This window comes from Salmo salar, chromosome ssa16, assembly GCF_905237065.1.
Source record: "Salmo salar chromosome ssa16, Ssal_v3.1, whole genome shotgun sequence".
NCBI classification, from domain to species: domain Eukaryota; kingdom Metazoa; phylum Chordata; class Actinopteri; order Salmoniformes; family Salmonidae; genus Salmo; species Salmo salar.
This window is the reverse complement of record NC_059457.1, coordinates 56,864,774-56,884,170: the sequence shown is the minus strand read 5'-3', so window position 1 is coordinate 56,884,170 and position 19,397 is coordinate 56,864,774. Positions and strand designations below refer to the sequence as shown.

Below are 19,397 nucleotides of genomic sequence, written 5' to 3'. Positions count from 1 at the left end.
GATGTAGACATATGAACAACGCTAATTATTTGTATTTTTAGAAGGTTACCTTTTTTACTTAAAAAAAAAAATCTAATGGATGCATGCTACTGTACTCGTTAACCAGAAGCTAGCTTAGTGGTTAGCCTTCCATTTCATCTTATCTAGCTATTGTTAGCTTTCTGTTATTGTTAAGTTCCTTTCCGCCTTGATAAGTTCCTTTCCTGAGGATCTCTTTCTCCCCTGACCCATCTGTCTATCTCCTCATTTGAATTCCATGCTGTCACAGTTACCAGCCCTTTCAAGCTTAACATCCTTATCATTTATCGCCCTCCAGGTTCCCTTGGAGAGTTCATCAATGAGCTTGACGTCTTGATAAGTTCCTTTCCTGAGGATGGCTCACCCCTCACAGTTCTGGGTGACTTTAACCTCCCCACGTCTACCTTTGACTCATTTCTCTCTGCCTCCTTCTTTCCACTCCTCTCCTCTTTTGACCTCACCCTCTCACCGTCCCCCCCTGCTCACAAGGCAGGCAATAGGCTTGACCTCATCTTCACTAGATGCTGTTCTTCTACTAATCTCACTGCAACTCCCCTCCAAGTCTCCGACCACTACCTTGTATCCTTTTCCCTCTTGCTCTCATCCAACACTTCTCACTCTGCCCCTACTCGGATGGTATTGCGCCGTCCCAACCTTCGCTCTCTCTCTCCCGCTACTCTCTCCTCTTCCATCCTATCATCTCTTCCCTCTGCTCAATCCTTCTCCAACCTATCTCCTGATTCTGCCTCCTCAACCCTCCTCTCCTCCCTTTCTGCATCCTTTGACTCTCTATGTCCCCTATCCTCCAGGCCAGCTCGGTCCTCCCCTCCTGCTCCGTGGCTCGATGACTCATTGCGAGCTCACAGAACAGGGCTCCGGGCAGCCGAGCGGAAATGGAGGAAAACTCGCCTCCCTGCGGACCTGGCATCTTTTCACTCCCTCCTCTCTACATTTTCCTCTTCTGTTTCTGCTGCTAAAGCCACTTTCTACCACTCTAACTTCCAAGCATCTGCCTCTAACCCTAGGAAGCTCTTTGCCACCTTCTCCTCCCTCCTGAATCCTCCTCCCCCTCCCCCCTCCTCCCTCTCTGCGGATGACTTCATCAACCATTTTGAAAAGAAGGTCGACGACATCCGATCCTCGTTTGTTAAGTCAAACGACACCGCTGGTCCTGCTCACATTGCCCTACCCTATGCTTTGACCGCTTTCTCCCCTCTCTCTCCAGATGAAATCTTGCATCTTGTGACGGCCAGCCGCCCAACAACCTGCCCGCTTGACCCTATCCCCTCCTCTCTTCTCCAGACCATTTCCGGAGACCTTCTCCCTTACCTCACCTCGCTCATCAACTCATCCTTGACCGCTGGCTACATCCCTTCCGTCTTCAAGAGAGCGAGAGTTGCACCCCTTCTCAAAAAACCTACACTCGAACCCTCTGATGTCAACAACTACAGACCAGTATCCCTTCTTTCTTTTCTCTCCAAAACTCTTGAACGTGCCGTCCTTGGCCAGCTCTCTTGCTATCTCTCTCAGAATTACCTTCTTTATCCAAATCAGTCACGTTTCAAGGCTGGTCATTCAACTGAGACTGCTCTTCTCTGTGTCACGGAGGCTCTCCGCACTGCTAAAGCTAACTCTCTCTCCTCTGCTCTCATCCTTCTAGACCTATCTGCTGCCTTTGATACTGTGAACCATCAGATCCTCCTCTCCACCCTCTCCGAGTTGGGTATCTCCGGCGCGGCTCACTCTTGGATTGCGTCCTACCTGACAGGTCGCTGCTACCAGGTGGCGTGGCGAGAATCCATCTCCGCACCACATGCTCTCACCACTGGTGTCCCCCAGGGCTCTGTTCTAGGCCCTCTCCTATTCTCGCTATACACCAAGTCACTTGGCTCTGTCATATCCTCACATGGTCTCTCCTATCATTGCTATGCAGACGACACACAATTAATCTTCTCCTTTCCCCCTTCTGATAACCAGGTTGTGAATCGCATCTCTGCATGTCTGGCAGACATATCAGTGTGGATGACGGATCACCACCTCAAGCTGAACCTCGGCAAGACGGAGATGCTCTTCCTCCCGGGGAAGGACTGCCCTTTCCATGATCTCGCCATCACGGTGGACAACTCCATTGTGTCCTCCTCCCAGAGTGCTAAGAGCCTCGGCGTGACCCTGGACAACACCCTGTCGTTCTCCGCTAACATCAAGGCGGTGACCCGATCCTGTAGGTTCATGCTATACAACATTCGCAGAGTACGACCCTGCCTTACACAGGAAGCGGCACAGGTCCTAATCCAGGCACTTGTCATCTCCCGTCTGGATTACTGAAACTCCCTGTTGGCGGGGCTCCCTGCCTGTGCCATTAAACCCCTACAACTCATCCAGAACGCCGCAGCCCGTCTGGTGTTCAACCTTCCCAAGTTCTCTCACGTCACCCCGCTCCTCCGCTCCTCTGCACACTCCACTGGCTTCCAGTTGAAGCTCGCATCTACTACAAGACCTTCAGGCTCTGATCAGGCCCTACACCCAAACAAGGGCACTGCGTTCATCCACCTCTGGCCTGCTGGCCCCCCTACCTCTGCGGAAGCACAGTTCCCGCTCAGCCCAGTCAAAACTGTTCGCTGCTCTGGCACCCCAATGGTGGAACAAGCTCCCTCACGACGCCAGGACAGCGGAGTCAATCACCACCTTCCGGAGACACCTGAAACCCCACCTCTTTAAGGAATACCTGGGAGAGGATAAAGTAATCCTTCTAACCCCCCCCCCCCCTTAAAAGATTTAGATGCACTATTGTAAAGTGGTTGTTCCACTGGATATCATAAGTTGAATGCACCAATTTGTAAGTCGCTCTGGATAAGAGTGTCTGCTAAATGACTTAAATGTAAATGTTATTGTTACCTGTCCATTGGTTTTTCTTACATTTAATACACAGCCTAAACACAATTTTAATGTATTTCAAAATGTGTGATTGTGTTTGCTTTTCTACAAAGAGATGATTTTGAATTAGGGCTGTCAGAGTTAAATCAGTTAACTCAAGATAACTTTTTGTAATTTTAGTGCACTCATTAAAAAAAAAAAGTGATTAATCGCATAGTCTGATATCTTTCAAAATACCCCAAAAAAATCCAACAAACAGTTTAAAACAACAATACAATGTGAAAACAAGTTGACATTGACAAAATTACACTTTAAAGAAAGTGTGCTTTATAAAACGACCAGGTTTCGCTAACCATTACTTTGGACAAAATCAAGATGTCAATATTCTTCTGCTTTTTACATAAAACATCTAATTACATCGAATTAAAATCGAATAAAAAAAATTACGGCTCAATTTGAGCAAATTCTGAGTTTACGATTAATCTTGACTAATCACAGCAAATCCTGTAATTAACTCGATTAGATTTTTTAAATGTTTGACAGCCCTATTTTGAATTGAACAGTCAATACTGAGATTGAGAGAAATCGATCATGAATTTACATCGGAAGAGAAACCCAGTGTCGGCCCTCTTGTAATGGTCTAAATGTTTCTTTTTGGAAGGGTCCCCCCACAGTTTCAATGTATTTCACCAGTATTTCACCAAACAGACCAAGGAGGGAAACCCCAGTATTTCACCATGCAGACCAAGGAGGGAAACCCCAGTATTTCACCAAACAGACCAAGGAGGGAAACCCCAGTATTTCACCATGCAGACCAAGGAGGGAAACCCCAGTATTTCACCATGCAGACCAAGGAGGGAAACCCCAGTATTTCACCATGCAGACCAAGGAGGGAAACCCCAGTATTTCACCATGCAGACCAAGGAGGGAAACCCCAGTATTTCACCAAACAGACCAAGGAGGGAAACCCCAGTATTTCACCATACAGACCAGGGAGGGAAACCCCAGTATTTCACCATGCAGACCAAGGAGGGAAACCCCAGTATTTCACCAAACAGACCAAGGAGGGAAACCCCAGTATTTCACCATGCAGACCAAGGAGGGAAACCCCAGTATTTCACCAAACAGACCAGGGAGGGAAACCCCAGTATTTCACCATGCAGACCAAGGAGGGAAACCCCAGTATTTCACCAAACAGACCAAGGAGGGAAACCCCAGTATTTCACCATACAGACCAAGGAGGGAAACCCCAGTATTTCACCATGCAGACCAAGGAGGGAAACCCCAGTATTTCACCATACAGACCAGGGAGGGAAACCCCAGTATTTCACCAAACAGACCAAGGAGGGAAACCCCAGTATTTCACCATACAGACCAGGGAGGGATACCCCAGTATTTCACCATGCAGACCAGGGAGGGAAACCCCAGTATTTCACCATGCAGACCAAGGAGGGAAACCCCAGTATTTCACCAAACAGACCAAGGAGGGAAACCTGGTATATATATAAATATCATTCCTTCATTTATGAGTAATGTTGTGTTGGTAGAGCAGAACATTGTGGAACTTTGGATTTTGGACACTAGCCAGCCAAGCTAGTATTCCACCATTTATACAAGCCCTGGTGACATTCTACAAGCCCTGGTGACATTCTACAAGCCCCGGTGACATTCTACAAGCCCCAGTGACATTATACAAGCCCCAGTGACATTATACAAGCCCTGGTAACATTCTACAAGCCCTGGTAACATTCTACAAGCCCTGGTGACATTCTACTGTGTAGTTGTGTAGTTGTGTAGGGTCAGTGTGTAGTTGTGTAGTTGTGTTGGGTCAGTGTGTAGTTGTGTAGGGTCAGTGTGTAGTTGTGTAGGGTCAGTGTGTAGTTGTGTAGTTGTGTAGGGTCAGTGTGTAGTTGTGTAGGGTCAGTGTGTAGTTGTGTAGTTGTGTAGGGTCAGCGTGTAGTTGTGTAGGGTCAGTGTGTAGTTGTGTAGGGTCAGTGTGTAGTTGTGTAGTTGTGTTGGGTCAGTGTGTAGTTGTGTTGGGTCAGTGTGTAGTTGTGTAGGGTCAGTGTGTAGTTGTGTAGGGTCAGTGTGTAGTTGTGTAGGGTCAGCGTGTAGTTGTGTAGTTGTGTTGGGTCAGTGTGTAGTTGTGTAAAGTCAGTGTGTAGTTGTGTAGTGTTGTAGGGTCAGTGTGTAGTTGTGTAGTTGTGTAGGGTCAGCGTGTAGTTGTGTAGGGTCAGTGTGTAGTTGTGTAGGGTCAGCGTGTAGTTGTGTAGGGTCAGTGTGTAGTTGTGTTGGGTCAGCGTGTAGTTGTGTAGGGTCAGTGTGTAGTTGTGTAGTTGTGTAGGGTCAGTGTGTAGTTGTGTAGGGTCAGCGTGTAGTTGTGTAGTTGTGTAGGGTCAGCATGTAGTTGTGTAGTTGTGTAGGGTCAGTGTGTAGTTGTGTAGGGTCAGTGTGTAGTTGTGTAGGGTCAGCGTGTAGTTGTGTAGGGTCAGCGTGTAGTTGTGTAGTGTTGTAAGGTCAGTGTGTAGTTGTGTAGTTGTGTAGGGTCAGTGTGTAGTTGTGTAGTGTTGTAGGGTCAGTGTGTAGTTGTGTAGGGTCAGCGTGTAGTTGTGTAGTTGTGTAGGGTCAGCATGTAGTTGTGTAGTTGTGTAGGGTCAGCGTGTAGTTGTGTAAGGTCAGCGTGTAGTTGTGTAGGGTCAGTGTGTAGTTGTGTAGATGTGTAGGGTCAGTGTGTAGTTGTGTAGGGTCAGTGTGTAGCTGTGTAGGGTCAGTGTGTAGCTGTGTAGTTGTGTAGGGTCAGTGTGTAGTTGTGTAGTTGTGTAGGGTCAGTGTGTAGTTGTGTAGTTGTGTAGGGTCAGTGTGTAGTTGTGTTGGGTCAGTGTGTAGTTGTGTAGGGTCAGTGTGTAGTTGTGTAGGGTCAGTGTGTAGTTGTGTTGGGTCAGTGTGTAGTTGTGTAGGGTCAGCGTGTAGTTGTGTAGATGTGTAGGGTCAGTGTGTAGTTGTGTTGGGTCAGTGTGTAGTTGTGTAGTTGTGTTGGGTCAGTGTGTAGTTGTGTAGGGTCAGCGTGTAGTTGTGTAGGGTCAGTGTGTAGTTGTGTAGGGTCAGTGTGTAGTTGTGTAGTTGTGTAGGGTCAGTGTGTAGTTGTGTAGGGTCAGTGTGTAGTTGTGTAGGGTCAGTGTGTAGTTGTGTAGGGTCAGCGTGTAGTTGTGTAGGGTCAGCGTGTAGTTGTGTAGGGTCAGTGTGTAGTTGTGTAGGGTCAGTGTGTAGTTGTGTAGGGTCAGTGTGTAGTTGTGTAGGGTCAGTGTGTAGTTGTGTTGGGTCAGCGTGTAGTTGTGTAGTTGTGTAGGGTCAGTGTGTAGTTGTGTAGGGTCAGCGTGTAGATGTGTAGTTGTGTAGGGTCAGCGTGTAGATGTGTAGGGTCAGGTCTTACCTTCTGCGGGGCGAGGTGTGCAGGAGGACCCAGGCTGGCAGGAGGGTCTGTGATGTAGGTCTTCTTAGGGACAGGTTGTGGGTAGCCCTGCTGGGTAGGGGCAGCAGTATAGCTAGGCTGGGGTTTCCAGGCATTTCCTGGTTCTCCCCCGTACCCTCCTGGTTCTCCCCCGTACCCTCCTGGTTCTCCTCCGTACCCTCCTGCTCCCGGGTAGGCCTGCTCTGGGTACCCTATCACAAATGTACATTTACTTATTGTGCCTTTTTTTTTACCAGGTAAGTCACTGAGAACATATTCTTTTTTACAAGAATGACTTGTACATGATACAAACCTATTGAAAAATACAATAATTACACGATATCTGTGTCTTTGTTTTCTCAGTGTCTTTGTTTTCTCAGTGTCTTTGTTTTCTCAGTGTCTTTGTTTTCTCAGTGTCTTTGTTTTCTCAGTGTCTTTGTTTTCTCAGTGTCTTTGTTTTCTCAGTGTCTTTGTTTTCTCAGTGTCTTTGTTTTCTCAGTGTCTTTGTTTTCTCAGTGTCTTTGTTTTCTCAGTGTCTTTGTTTTCACAGTGTCTTTGCTTTTCACAGTGTCTTTGTTTTCTCAGTGTCTTTGTTTTCACAGTGTCTTTGCTTTTTTTGTTTCGTTTTAATAGTTCCTAACTGCATTTCAACGGGTTATCAACTCATTTCACATGCCAAGGGACATGTTAGAATTTTAACCCGGAGTGTGTTAATGTTGGGGTTAATTCCACAAATTTCAATTTAAATGCAATTCCCTCTCCCTGTCAATTCCATTTGATTAAATACAAATTCCAGGTCAGTCTTTAAATTCTGAAATACTACAGTGTGACATCACAGCAGCAAGATCTGTGACCTGTTGCCACAAGAAAAGGTCAACCAGTGAAGAACAAACACCATTGTAAATACAACCTATATTTATGTTTATTTATTTTCGCTTTTGTACTTTAACTATTTTCACATTGTTACATCCCCGTACATAGCCATAAATATAACATTTGAAATGTCTCCCTAATTTATTTTTTACATTTGTGAGTGAAATGTTTATTGTTCATTTTTATTGAGGTTTTCTGATGTTCCTGTGTGGCTCAGTTGGTAGAGCATGGTGCTTGCAATGCCACAGTTGTGGGTTCAATACCCACAGGGGACCAGAATGGAAAAAGTACAGAAATGTATCCACTCACTACTGTAAGTTGAGCGTTTGCTAAATGACTAAAATGTAATAGCCATAATATAGTTATATAATTATACATTATAATATAACAATTATGGTTTATTATCTATTTCACTTGCTTTGGCAATGTAAACATGTTTCCCATGGCAATGAAGCCTTTTAAAATGAATTAATTAAATTCCTTCTCAATTTCAATGTTCGGAAAATTCCAAGAATTAAATTCCTAATTCAATATTATCCTCAATTACGGGTTGTAAATAAATAAATAAAAAATGTACATTGAGCTGATAGAAAACCTTGTCATTTCGAAGATCATTTCCAGTAATTCTACACAATTTTGATAAGGAGCTGAGAGACAATTTTGTAGTTTTAAAGCTAATTTCCTGTAATTCTATGCATTTTGCCATGGCTAATGCTGGGCTCCTCTGCTCAAAAAGTGTAACAAAATCAATTTTTTTAAATTGTATTTTAGATTCTCCACTGACTGTCTAGATTTTATTTGATTGTTAGTTCTCAAAGATGACATTATCTATCTGGTTTTGGTCATTTACGTCGACACTGAAACAGTTTTTCCCATCATGAAAATCATCACTTAGCCGGCCCGCCAAATAATTTTCTACATAGAAAAAACCCTGTAATTAGCTCAAATGGCTGTAATTTCTACCATATTAAAGGGATAGATCGAGATTTAGGAAATTAAGCCATTTATCTACTTGCCCAGAGTTGGATGAACAGGAACAGCTAGCATGCTAACTGTTCCTGTATACTTCCGGTAATTGAGAATTTTATTGGGGCGGCAGCGTAGCCTAGTGGTTAGAGCGTTGGACTATTAACCCAAAGGTTGCAAGATCGAATCCACGAGCTGACAAGGTAAAAATCTGTCGTTCTGAACAAGGCAGTTAACCCACTGTTCCTAGGCCGTCAATGAAAATACTAATTTGTTCTTAACTGACTTGCCTAGTTAAATAAAGGTAAAAAATCTAATAAAAAAAATACTGGATACAGAGACATAAAAACGGTATCCACAAAATTATATTCTATTGCAGCTCGCGATATTCCCCCCCCCAAGTAGTTTTCTAAAATAACAAAATATAGACCCCCTGCAGGACCACGGCCCCCAGTTTGAAAACCCCTGGGTGATGCTACTGTTCAGAGAATGAGAGTTTGACTGTGTGATATTAGGTTGCTTCTTGTGTAAATATTTTCTGTCTGGATTTTAATGATTTGTATTGTACTGGACATATAGAACTAGATTAAATGATTAAAAACAATCCATTAACTGGAAAATATATATATATATTTTTACAATTCCAATTGAATTCCAAATCAAACAGTCTAATTCCAATTCCATAACTTTAAAGATTGAATCCAATTCTTATTTTAACAATCTAAATTCTCCACTTCATGAATTCAGTGAATTCAATAACTTAATTTGAAGTTGTAATTAAACCCTGATGTCTGGTAGGGTAGTCACCTTGAGGAGCGAAGCCTGGCTGGGGAGGCCCATAGGCGAAGTCAGGGCCCCTGGGCTGGGCAGCCATGTACTGGACCGGGCTCCTGTTGGGCTGCTGGGCAAACTGCTGGGGGGGCCCAGGCGACTGGTGCTGGGGCCCGGGTTGAGCAGACCTCACCTGGGGAAAAGAAGAAGATTACTCAGAGTTTTGCCATTTTTCCTTTTTCCCAACCTCTGTGAGAGACTCAGCTGAGCTTAAAGGGCCCTGTGAAACACTCAGCTGAGCTTATAGGGCCCTGTGAGAGACTCAGCTGAGCTTATAGGGCTCTGTGAAACACTCAGCTGAGCTTATAGGCCCCTGTGAAACACTCAGCTGAGCTTAAAGGGCCCTGTGAGAGACTCAGCTGAGCTTATAGGGCCCTGTGAAACACTCAGCTGAGCTTATAGGGCCCTGTGAGAGACTCAGCTGAGCTTAAAGGGCTCTGTGAAACACTCAGCTGAGCTTATAGGGCCCTGTGAGAGACTCAGCTGAGCTTAAAGGGCCCTGTGAAACACTCAGCTGAGCTTATAGGCCCCTGTGAAACACTCAGCTGCAGTACAGTGCTCAAGGATAAAATGGCAGTAGGATAGGATCAAGGATTTGATCGCAATGACTGTAAGTGATCTGTTAGCTACTGATCTTATAGCAGAGACAATAAATTGGGACAATAAAGACAGATAGATTAATTAAATTATGGATTGACACCTGTACGTTGAAGGTGGGCTGGCTGGGGGTGGAGGCTGTGGCGTAAGAGGCTGGGACTGGCTGGGGGGCCGTCTGGAACTGGGGCCTGGCCAGCATGGAGGCTGAGGAGTTCTCCGCTTGGGGCCGGGGCAGTGTTCCGCCTGGGGCCCCGGCCTTGGGAGAGGACTTCTTGGTGGCCGTCAGAGGAGGCTGAGTGGGGATGACCATACGCTTGTACCCTGTCACCGGAGCGTTGGGACTGTTCAGAGTTCCAGAGTTCTGTAAAATAGAATGAGTTTTAAATCAAATAGCCTTTTCCTTTAATCCTCTGCAGAACACTGTTGTAACTCTTGTTCATCCAACACTAAATATAGCCAGTTACAAAATACAATATCTATTATAACATCACTGTCTATGCATATCTCCTGCATCACAAATTAAGTTCCCACGCAGAAGAAAAATTTAGTTCTTCTTATCTTATCTAATCACTTTTTGAGCTTAAAGCCAGACTCAAGTCAAAAATAAAATATATCATTATTCAATTCTGATTTACACCTGAAAACAGTTCCATATATTTCAGTATTTTTTCCAGTACTGCGATGAAGCCCGGTTAAACGCCTGGGCTGATGCTAACAGCATCTGGACTCCTGAGGAATTTCCTGATGCTATGGCTCACCGTAAAGTAACTACCCAGCCTGCTTCCTCCATATCAATCTGCAGGCTAACTACCCAGCCTGATTCCTCCATATCAACCTCCAGGCTAACTACCCAGCCTGCTTCCTCCATATCAATCTGCAGGCTAACTACCCAGCCTGCTTCCTCCATATCAACCTCCAGGCTAACTACCCAGCCTGCTTCCTCCATATCAATATGCAGGCTAACTACCCAGCCTGCTTCCTCCATATCAATCTGCAGGCTAACTACCCAGCCTGCTTCCTCCATATCAATCTGCAGGCTAACTACCCAGCCTGCTTCCTCCATATCAATCTCCAGGCTAACTACCCAGCCTGCTTCCTCCACATCAACCTCCAGGCTAACTACCCAGCCTGCTTCCTCCATATCAATCTGCAGGCTAACTACCCAGCCTGCTTCCTCCATATCAATCTCCAGACTACCTAGTTCTGACTCCCACATGGCACCCTATTCCCTATATAGTGCCTATAAGGTGAACTACTTAAGTAGTGCACTATATAGGGAAAAGGGTGCCATTTGGGACTCAACCCTGGACAGCAAAGGCCCTCACTATCCTGACCCAATTCCTGCAGACATAAACTAAGGGTAATAAAGCACGCTAGCAGGGAGGGTTTATAAATTGTTGGGTGGAGGACGGCATGACAGTACGTTGGCAGTGCTAGAGGAAAATGGTGCTGACTGTAGCTGGCTGGGGGGAACACGGTGGTAAATCCTGGAGATTTGTTGTCCCCGGTGATCCCTGGGAGGGAAGAGGAAACAACTGACAGTGACAGGAAATGAGTTTCTCAGTAGCTCAATGCTGAGCAATATCTCACCATTGGCACGTCCAATTTCCATATTTTGGGGGTGACTTCTTTCCCCACACTGGGGGCGTTTGTGTCAGATTCACAGTGTTTTAATAGTGAATGGTTACAGGTGAGCTTGCAGGGTAACAGTGAACCTCTCAGGGTTGTGACACTGGTATGCTGTGGTTCAATGCCTCTCAGTTAGTGAACTACAGACGTGTTGTATTGGTGATCCCAGGTCAGGACTGAGGGAGGGAAGAGAGAAGAGGCCACTATGGGAAAACGACTTATCTCTGAATTATGACAGCAGTTTCTCACTGGCTCAATGCAGGACAGAGAATGTATGTGACTCAAATGGCATCCTATTCTTTATATAGAGTCCAACCCTGTTTCACCTGTCTTGTTCTTGTCTCCCCCCCCCACCAGGTGTATCACCCTGTTTCACCTGTCTTGTTCTTGTCCCCCCCCCCCACCAGGTGTCTCATATTTTCCCCATTACCCCCTGTGTATTTATACCTGTGTTTTCTGTTTGTCTGTTACCAGTTCGTCTTGTTTTGTCAGGTCTTACCAGTGTGTTACCAGTTCTCAAGTTTTTTGTTTTATAGTCTTCCCGGTTTTGACCTTTCTGCCTGTCCTGACCGTGAGCCCGCCTGCCATTCTGTCCCTGATTGACTCTGCCTCGGATTACGAACCTCTGCCTGTCCTCGATCTGCCCTTTGCCTGACCCTCTGCCTGACCTCGATCTGCCCTTTGCCTGACCCTCTGCCTGACCTCGATCTGCCCTTTGCCTGACCCTCTGCCTGACCTCGATCTGCCCTTTGCCTGACCCTCTGCCTGACCTCGATCTGCCCTTTGCCTGACCCTCTGCCTGACCTCGATCTGCCCTTTGCCTGACCCTCTGCCTGACCTCGATCTGCCCTTTACCTGACCCTCTGCCTGACCTCGATCGGCCCTTTACCTGACCCTCTGCCTGACCTCGATCTGCCCTTTACCTGACCCTCTGCCTGACCTCGATCTGCCCTTTACCTGACCCTCTGCCTGACCTCGATCTGCCCTTTACCTGACCCTCTGCCTGACCTCGATCTGCCCTTTACCTGACCCTCTGCCTGTTCTCGATCTGCCCTTTACCTGACCCTCTGCCTGTCCTCGATCTGCCCTTTACCTGACCCTCTGCCTGACCTCGATCTGCCCTTTACCTGACCCTCTGCCTGACCTCGATCTGCCCTTTACCTGACCCTCTGCCTGACCTCGATCTGCCCTTTACCTGACCCTCTGCCTGACCTCGATCTGCCCTTTACCTGACCCTCTGCCTGACCTCGATCTGCCCTTTACCTGACCCTCTGCCTGACCTCGATCTGCCCTTTACCTGACCCTCTGCCTGACCTCGATCTGCCCTTTACCTGACCCTCTGCCTGACCTCGATCTGCCCTTTACCTGACCCTCTGCCTGTCCTCGATCTGCCCCTTTACCTGACCCTCTGCCTGACCTCGATCTGCCCTTTACCTGACCCTCTGCCTGACCTCGATCTGCCCTTTACCTGACCCTCTGCCTGACCTCGATCTGCCCTTTACCTGACCCTCTGCCTGACCTCGATCTGCCCTTTGCCTGACCCTCTGCCTGACCTCGATCTGCCCTTTACCTGACCCTCTGCCTGTCCTCGATCTGCCCTTTGCCTGACCCTCTGCCTGACCTCGATCTGCCCTTTACCTGACCCTCTGCCTGACCTCGATCTGCCCTTTACCTGACCCTCTGCCTGACCTCGATCTGCCCTTTACCTGACCCTCTGCCTGACCTCGATCTGCCCTTTGCCTGACCCTCTGCCTGACCTCGATCTGCCCTTTACCTGACCCTCTGCCTGACCTCGATCTGCCCTTTACCTGACCCTCTGCCTGACCTCGATCTGCCCTTTACCTGACCCTCTGCCTGACCTCGATCTGCCCTTTACCTGACCCTCTGCCTGACCTCGATCGGCCCTTTACCTGACCCTCTGCCTGACCTCGATCTGCCCTTTACCTGACCCTCTGCCTGACCTCGATCTGCCCTTTACCTGACCCTCTGCCTGACCTCGATCTGCCCTTTACCTGACCCTCTGCCTGTCCTCGATCTGCCCTTTGCCTGACCTTTTGTTATAATAAATATTCTGAGAATCATAAAATCTGCATCTGGGTCCTATCCTGAGTCGTGATACTAATAGTGCACTACTTTAAACTAGTGCCCTGGTCATAAGTAGTGCACTATAAAATAGGGAATAGTGTGCGGATGACGGAGGACGGAGGTTTGAGGACGGAGGCAAGGTCAGGAGTTCCTCACTGGTTCCACAGAGAATATCTCAGCAGAACAGCTTGGTCCCACTCAGAGTGAACAATTTGTACATTTTCTATGTTTTTTTTTAGTTTTTTTCCCCCACACACAAGGTTAGATTTGGTTACCAAGACAGGATCGTTAAGTTAAAAATAACGAGTGTTTCAGTACAATACTATACCAGTACAGACGTTGATGTTGTGTAATACATTGCGTCCCATCACACACACACACACACACACAAACTAAACCATGCCATCTACAACCAGCCTTCATCTTATCGGTGTCAGACTGTCAGACGACCTAAAAAACCTCTGTCATTAACCTTGGCTGATCCTATTAGGGCTGGTGCCTTAAGGGTTGAAAAGGAATCAATTACTCAATGTTACTACTGCAGTATAACATGTACTCTTACGCGCTTTATTAAAACAAATGTTGGTCATAAAAGTGGGAGAAACATCCCCCCCAGAGAGTACGTATTAGAGATGAACCTCAATAGCTTCTATTACTACTGTGTCAAGGTGAATAACACCGTGTAACAGTCGTTGTTCCTTGCACGATTCCATCTTAAACAAAGCGGAGGAATTCTTAAAGAACTTTTGTTCGTGCTGATGTGATGAAGGACAAACAGACTTTATTACTAATATAACATGAATAATATGAAGCCACAACACATTCAGACAAGAGACAGTAGACTCAGGTCTTCATGGATACGTTTTTAACATGTGACTGAGAGTCTCCCAAACTCAAGTCCAGATAATCTGATGAGCAAAGGCCAAGCAGAGGAGAGGAGAGGAGAGGAGGTGAGAAGAGTAGGAGAAGACAGAAGGAGAGAGGGGAGGAGAGAGGAGAGGAAGAAAGGGGGGAGGAGAGAGGAGAGGAAGAGAGGGGGAGGAGAGAGGAGAAGAGAGGGGGAGGAGAGAGGAGAGGAGAGGAAGAGAGAGGGGGAGGAGAGAGGAGAGGAGAGGAAGAGAGGGGGAGGAGAGATGAGAGGAGAGGAAGAGAGGGGGAGGAGAGATGAGAGGAGAGGAAGAGAGGGGGGAGGAGAGATGAGAGGAGAGGAAGAGAGGGGGAGGAGAGAGGAGAAAAAAAAAAGCCCTTCAGGAAGTGAAATTAGTCAATTTAAATGTTTCATGGTTTTTAAATACTGTAGATTATTAATTTATCTTTAAAGGCCTTAGAACCTAACGTTGATTTAGCAGAAAACTGGAAAAATGCAAATGGTAGACCTCAAAATAATTACATTGTCATGGTGAATGTTCCAGCATTTAGATTAAGAGAAGAAATTCAATCGTTTTATGAGGTGATGAAACTGGGAACTGAATAAGAGAGTTTGTTCTACAGCGGGAAATGATTTCCGTGTTATCTGAACGATGAGATACTTGTTACATTACTGCGAGCAGCGAGGTCACATGTTTTCAATGTCAAATCAAATCATATTTTCATTGGTCGCGTACACGTGTTTAGTAGATGTTAATGCGAGTGTAGCGAAATGCTTGTGCTTCTAGTTCTGACAGTGCAGTAAATATCTAACATGTAATATCTAACAAATTCACAATCGTATACCCAATACACACAAAAGTAAGTAAGGAATGAAATTAAGAATATATAAAAACACAGATGAGCAATGTCAGAGCGGCATAGACTAAGATACAGTAGATAGTATAGAATATAGTATATATATATGAGATGAGTAATGCGAGATATGTAAACATTAGTGACTAGTGTTCCATTTATTAAAATGGCCAAATGATATCAAGTCTGTGTATATAGGCAGCAGCCTCTCTGAGTTAGTGATGGCTGTTTAACAGTCTGATGGCCTTGAGATAGAAGCTGTTTTTCAGTCTCTCGGTCCCAGCTTTGATCCACCTGTACTGACCTCGCCTTCTGGACGATAGCGGGGTGAACAGGCAGTGGCTCGGGTGGTTGTTGTCCTTGATGATCTTTTCGGCCTTCCTGTGACATCGGGTGCTGTAGGTGTCATGGAGGGCAGGTAGTTTGCCCCCGGTGATGCTTTGGGTAGACCTCACCACCCTCTGGGTAGCCCTGCGGTTGTGGGCGGTGCAGTTGCCGTACCAGGTGGTGATACAGTCCGACAGGATGCTCTCAATTGTGCATCTGTAGAAGTTTGTGAGGGTTTTAGGTGACAAGCCACATTTTCTTCAGCCTCCTGAGGTTGAAGAGGCGCTGTTGCGCCTTCTTCACAACACTGTCTGTGTGGGTGGAATATTTCAGTGTGTCTGTGATGTGTACGCCGAGGGACTTAAATCTTTCCACCTTCTCCACTACTGTCCCGTCGATGTGGATAGGGGGGCTGCTTCCTCTGCTGTTTCCTGAAGTCCACGATCATCTCCTTTGTTTTGTTGACGTTGAGTGAGAGGTTGTTTTCCTGACACCACACTCCCAGAGCCCTCACCTCCTCCCTGTAGGCCGTCTCGTCGTTGTTGGTAATCAGGCCTACTACTGTGGTGTCGTCTGCAAACTTGATGATTGAGTTGGAGGCATGCATGGCCACGCAGTCGTGGGTGAACAGGGAGTACAGGAGGGGGCTGAGAACACACCCTTGTGGGGCCCCAGTGTTGAGGATCAGCAAAGTGGAGATGTTGTTTCCTACCTTCACCACCTGGGGGCGGCCAGTCAGGAAGTCCAGGACCCAATTGCACAGGGTGGGGTTGAGACCCAGGGCCCCGAGCTTGATGATGAGCTTTGAGGGTACTTTGGTGTTGAATGCTGAGCTGTAGTCAATGAACAGCATTCTTACATAGGTTTTCCTCTTGTCCAGATGGGATAGGGCAGTGTGCAGAGTGATGGCGATTGCATCGTCTGTGGACCTGTTGGTGCGGTATGCAAACTGAAGTGGGTCTAGGGTGGCCGGTAAGGTGGAGGTGATATGATCCTTGACTAGTCTCTCAAAGCACTTCATGATGATAGAAGTGAGTGCTATGGGGTGATAGTCATTTAGTTCAGTTACCTTTAGCTTTCTTGGGTACAGGAACAATGGTGGCCCTCTTGAAGCATGTGGGAACAGCAGACTGGGATAGGGAGAGATTGAATATGTCCGTAAACACACCAGCCAGCTGGTCTGGTCATGCTCTGAGGACGCGGCTAGAGATGCCGTCTGGGCCGGCAGACTTGCGATGGTTAACACGCTTCAATGTCTTACTCACGTCGGCCACGGAGAAGGAGATCCCACAGTCCTTGGTAGCGGGCCGCGTTGGTGGCACTGTGTTATCCTCAAAGCGGGCAAAGAAGGTGTTTAGCTTGTCCGGAAGCAAGATGTCGGTGTCCGCGAGCTGGTTTTCCCTTTGTAGTTCGTGCAACATACGTCTTGTGTCTGAGCCGTTGAATTGTGTCTCCACTTTGTCTCTATACTGACGTTTTGCCTGTTTTATTGGCTTAAGGAGGGAATGACTGCTCTGTTCGTCTTCTGCCATTTTCCCAGTCACCTTGCCATGTTTAAATGCGGTGGTTCACGCTTTCAGATTTGCGCGAATGCTGCCATCTGTGTGTGTGTGTGTGTGTGTGTGTGTGTGCTGTGTGTGTGTGTGTGTGTGTCTGTGTGTGTGTGTGTGTGTGTGTGTGTGTGTGTGTGTGTGTGTGTGTGTGTGTGTGCGTGTCTGTATGTGTGTGTGTGGTTTTCTGTATGTGTGTGTCTGTGTGCGTGTCTGTGTGTGCGTGCGTGTCTGTGTCTGTGTGCGTCTGTGTGTGTGTGTGTGTGTGTGTGTGTCTGTGAGTGTGTGTCTGTGAGTGTGTGTGTGTCTGTGTGGTTGTGTGTGTGGTTGTGTGTGTGTGTGTGTGTCTGTTGTCTGTCTGTGTCTGTGTGTGTGTGTGTGTGTGTGTGTGTGTGTGTGTGTGTGTGTGTGTGGGGGGTCTGTGTGTGTGTGTGTGTCTGTCTGTGTGTGTCTGTGTGGTGTGTGTGTGTGTGTGTGTGTGTGTGTGTGTGTGTGTGTGTGTGTGTGTGTGTGTGTGTGTGTGTCTGTGAGTGTGTGTGTGTCTGTGTGTGTGTGTGTGCGTGTCTGTGTGGTTGTGTGTGTGTGTGTGTGTCTGTCTGTGTCTGTGTGTCTGTGTGTGTGTCTGTGTGGTTGTCTGTGTGTGTGTGTGTGTCTGTGTGTGTCTGTCTGTGTCTGTGTGTGTGTGTGTGTCTGTGTGTGTGTGTGTGTCTGTGTGTGTGTGTGTGTCTGTCTGTGTCTGTGTCTGTGTGTGTGTGTGTGTCTGTGTCTGTGTCTGTGTGTGTCTGTGTGTGTGTGTGTGTGTCTGTGTGTGTGTGTGTGTGTGTGTGTGTGTGTGTGTGTGTGTGTGTGTGTGTGTGTGTGTGTGTGTGTGTGTGTGTGTGTGTGTGTGTGTGTGTGAGAGAATGGAGCATGAGCTCCTAGACTAGAGGACCATTGAGAATAAATATGAACTAAACCACGACACCTACAAACAATGCAGCTGTGTTCAAACACTCTAAACTCTCTCTAAACTCTCTCTAAACTCTCTCTAAACTCTCTCTAAACTCTCTCTAAACACACTCTAAACTCACTCTAAACACACTCTAAACACACTCTAAACACACTCTAAACACACTCTAAACTCACTCTAAACTCTCTCTAAACTCTCTCTAAACTCACTCTAAACACACTCTAAACACACTCTAAACACACTCTAAACACTCTAAACTCTCTCTAAACTCTCTCTAAACTCTCTCTAAACTCTCTCTAAACTCTCTCTAAACTCTCTCTAAACTCACTCTAAACTCTCTAAACTCACTCTAAACACACTCTAAACTCTCTCTAAACTCTCTCTAAACACACTCTAAACTCACTCTAAACTCTCTCTAAACACTCTCTAAACTCTCTCTAAACACACTAAACACACTCTAAACACACTCTAAACACTCTCTAAACTCTCTCTAAACTCACTCTAAACACACTCTAAACTCTCTCTAAACTCTCTCTAAACACACTCTAAACTCTCTCTAAACTCTCTCTAAACTCTCTCTAAACTCTCTAAACTCTCTAAACTCTCTCTAAACTCTCTCTAAACTCTCTAAACTCACTCTAAACTCTCTCTAAACACACTAAACTCACTCTAAACACTCTCTAAACTATCTCTAAACTCTCTCTAAACTCTCTCTAAACTCACTCTAAACTCACTCTAAACTCTCTCTAAACTCTCTCTAAACACACTAAACTCTCTCTAAACACACTCTAAACTGTCTCTAAACACACTAAACTCACTCTAAACTCTCTCTAAACTCTCTCTAAACACACTCTAAACTCTCTCTAAACACACTCTAAACACTCTCTAAACTCTCTCTAAACTCACTCTAAACTCACTCTAAACACACTCTAAACACACTCTAAACTCTCTCTAAACACACTCTAAACTCTCTCTAAACTCTCTCTAAACTCTCTCTAAACTCTCTAAACTCTCTAAACTCTCTCTAAACTCTCTCTAAACTCTCTAAACTCACTCTAAACTCTCTCTAAACACACTAAACTCACTCTAAACACTCTCTAAACTATCTCTAAACTCTCTCTAAACTCTCTCTAAACTCACTCTAAACTCACTCTAAACTCTCTCTAAACTCTCTCTAAACACACTAAACTCTCTCTAAACACACTCTAAACTGTCTCTAAACACACTAAACTCACTCTAAACTCTCTCTAAACTCTCTCTAAACACACTCTAAACTCTCTCTAAACACACTCTAAACTCTTTCTAAACTCTCTCTAAAATCTCTCTAAACTCTCTAAACTCTCTCTAAACTCTCTCTAAACTCTCTCTAAACACACTAAACTCACTCTAAACACACTCTAAACACACTCTAAACTCTCTCTAAACTCTCTCTAAACTCTCTCTAAACACACTCTAAACTCTCTCTAAACTCTCTCTAAACACACTCTAAACTCACTCTAAACTATCTCTAAACTCTCTCTAAACACAC

General features: G+C 46.0%; 1 protein-coding gene across 4 annotated transcripts in view; it reads right to left on the bottom strand.

The window, feature by feature from the left end:
• Positions 1–19,397, bottom strand: part of lpp (LIM domain containing preferred translocation partner in lipoma) — a 519,001-nt gene that overhangs the window by 198,534 nt on the left and 301,070 nt on the right. For all 4 annotated transcript variants that reach the window (XM_045697474.1, XM_045697472.1, XM_045697476.1 and 1 more), the window contains 3 exons: positions 9,711–9,968; positions 8,987–9,143; positions 6,323–6,552 (listed from right to left, as the gene is read on the bottom strand). In XM_045697474.1, the coding sequence (XP_045553430.1) occupies positions 6,323–6,552; positions 8,987–9,143; positions 9,711–9,968 (645 nt within the window). The remainder of the gene's footprint in view (positions 1–6,322; positions 6,553–8,986; positions 9,144–9,710; positions 9,969–19,397) is intronic.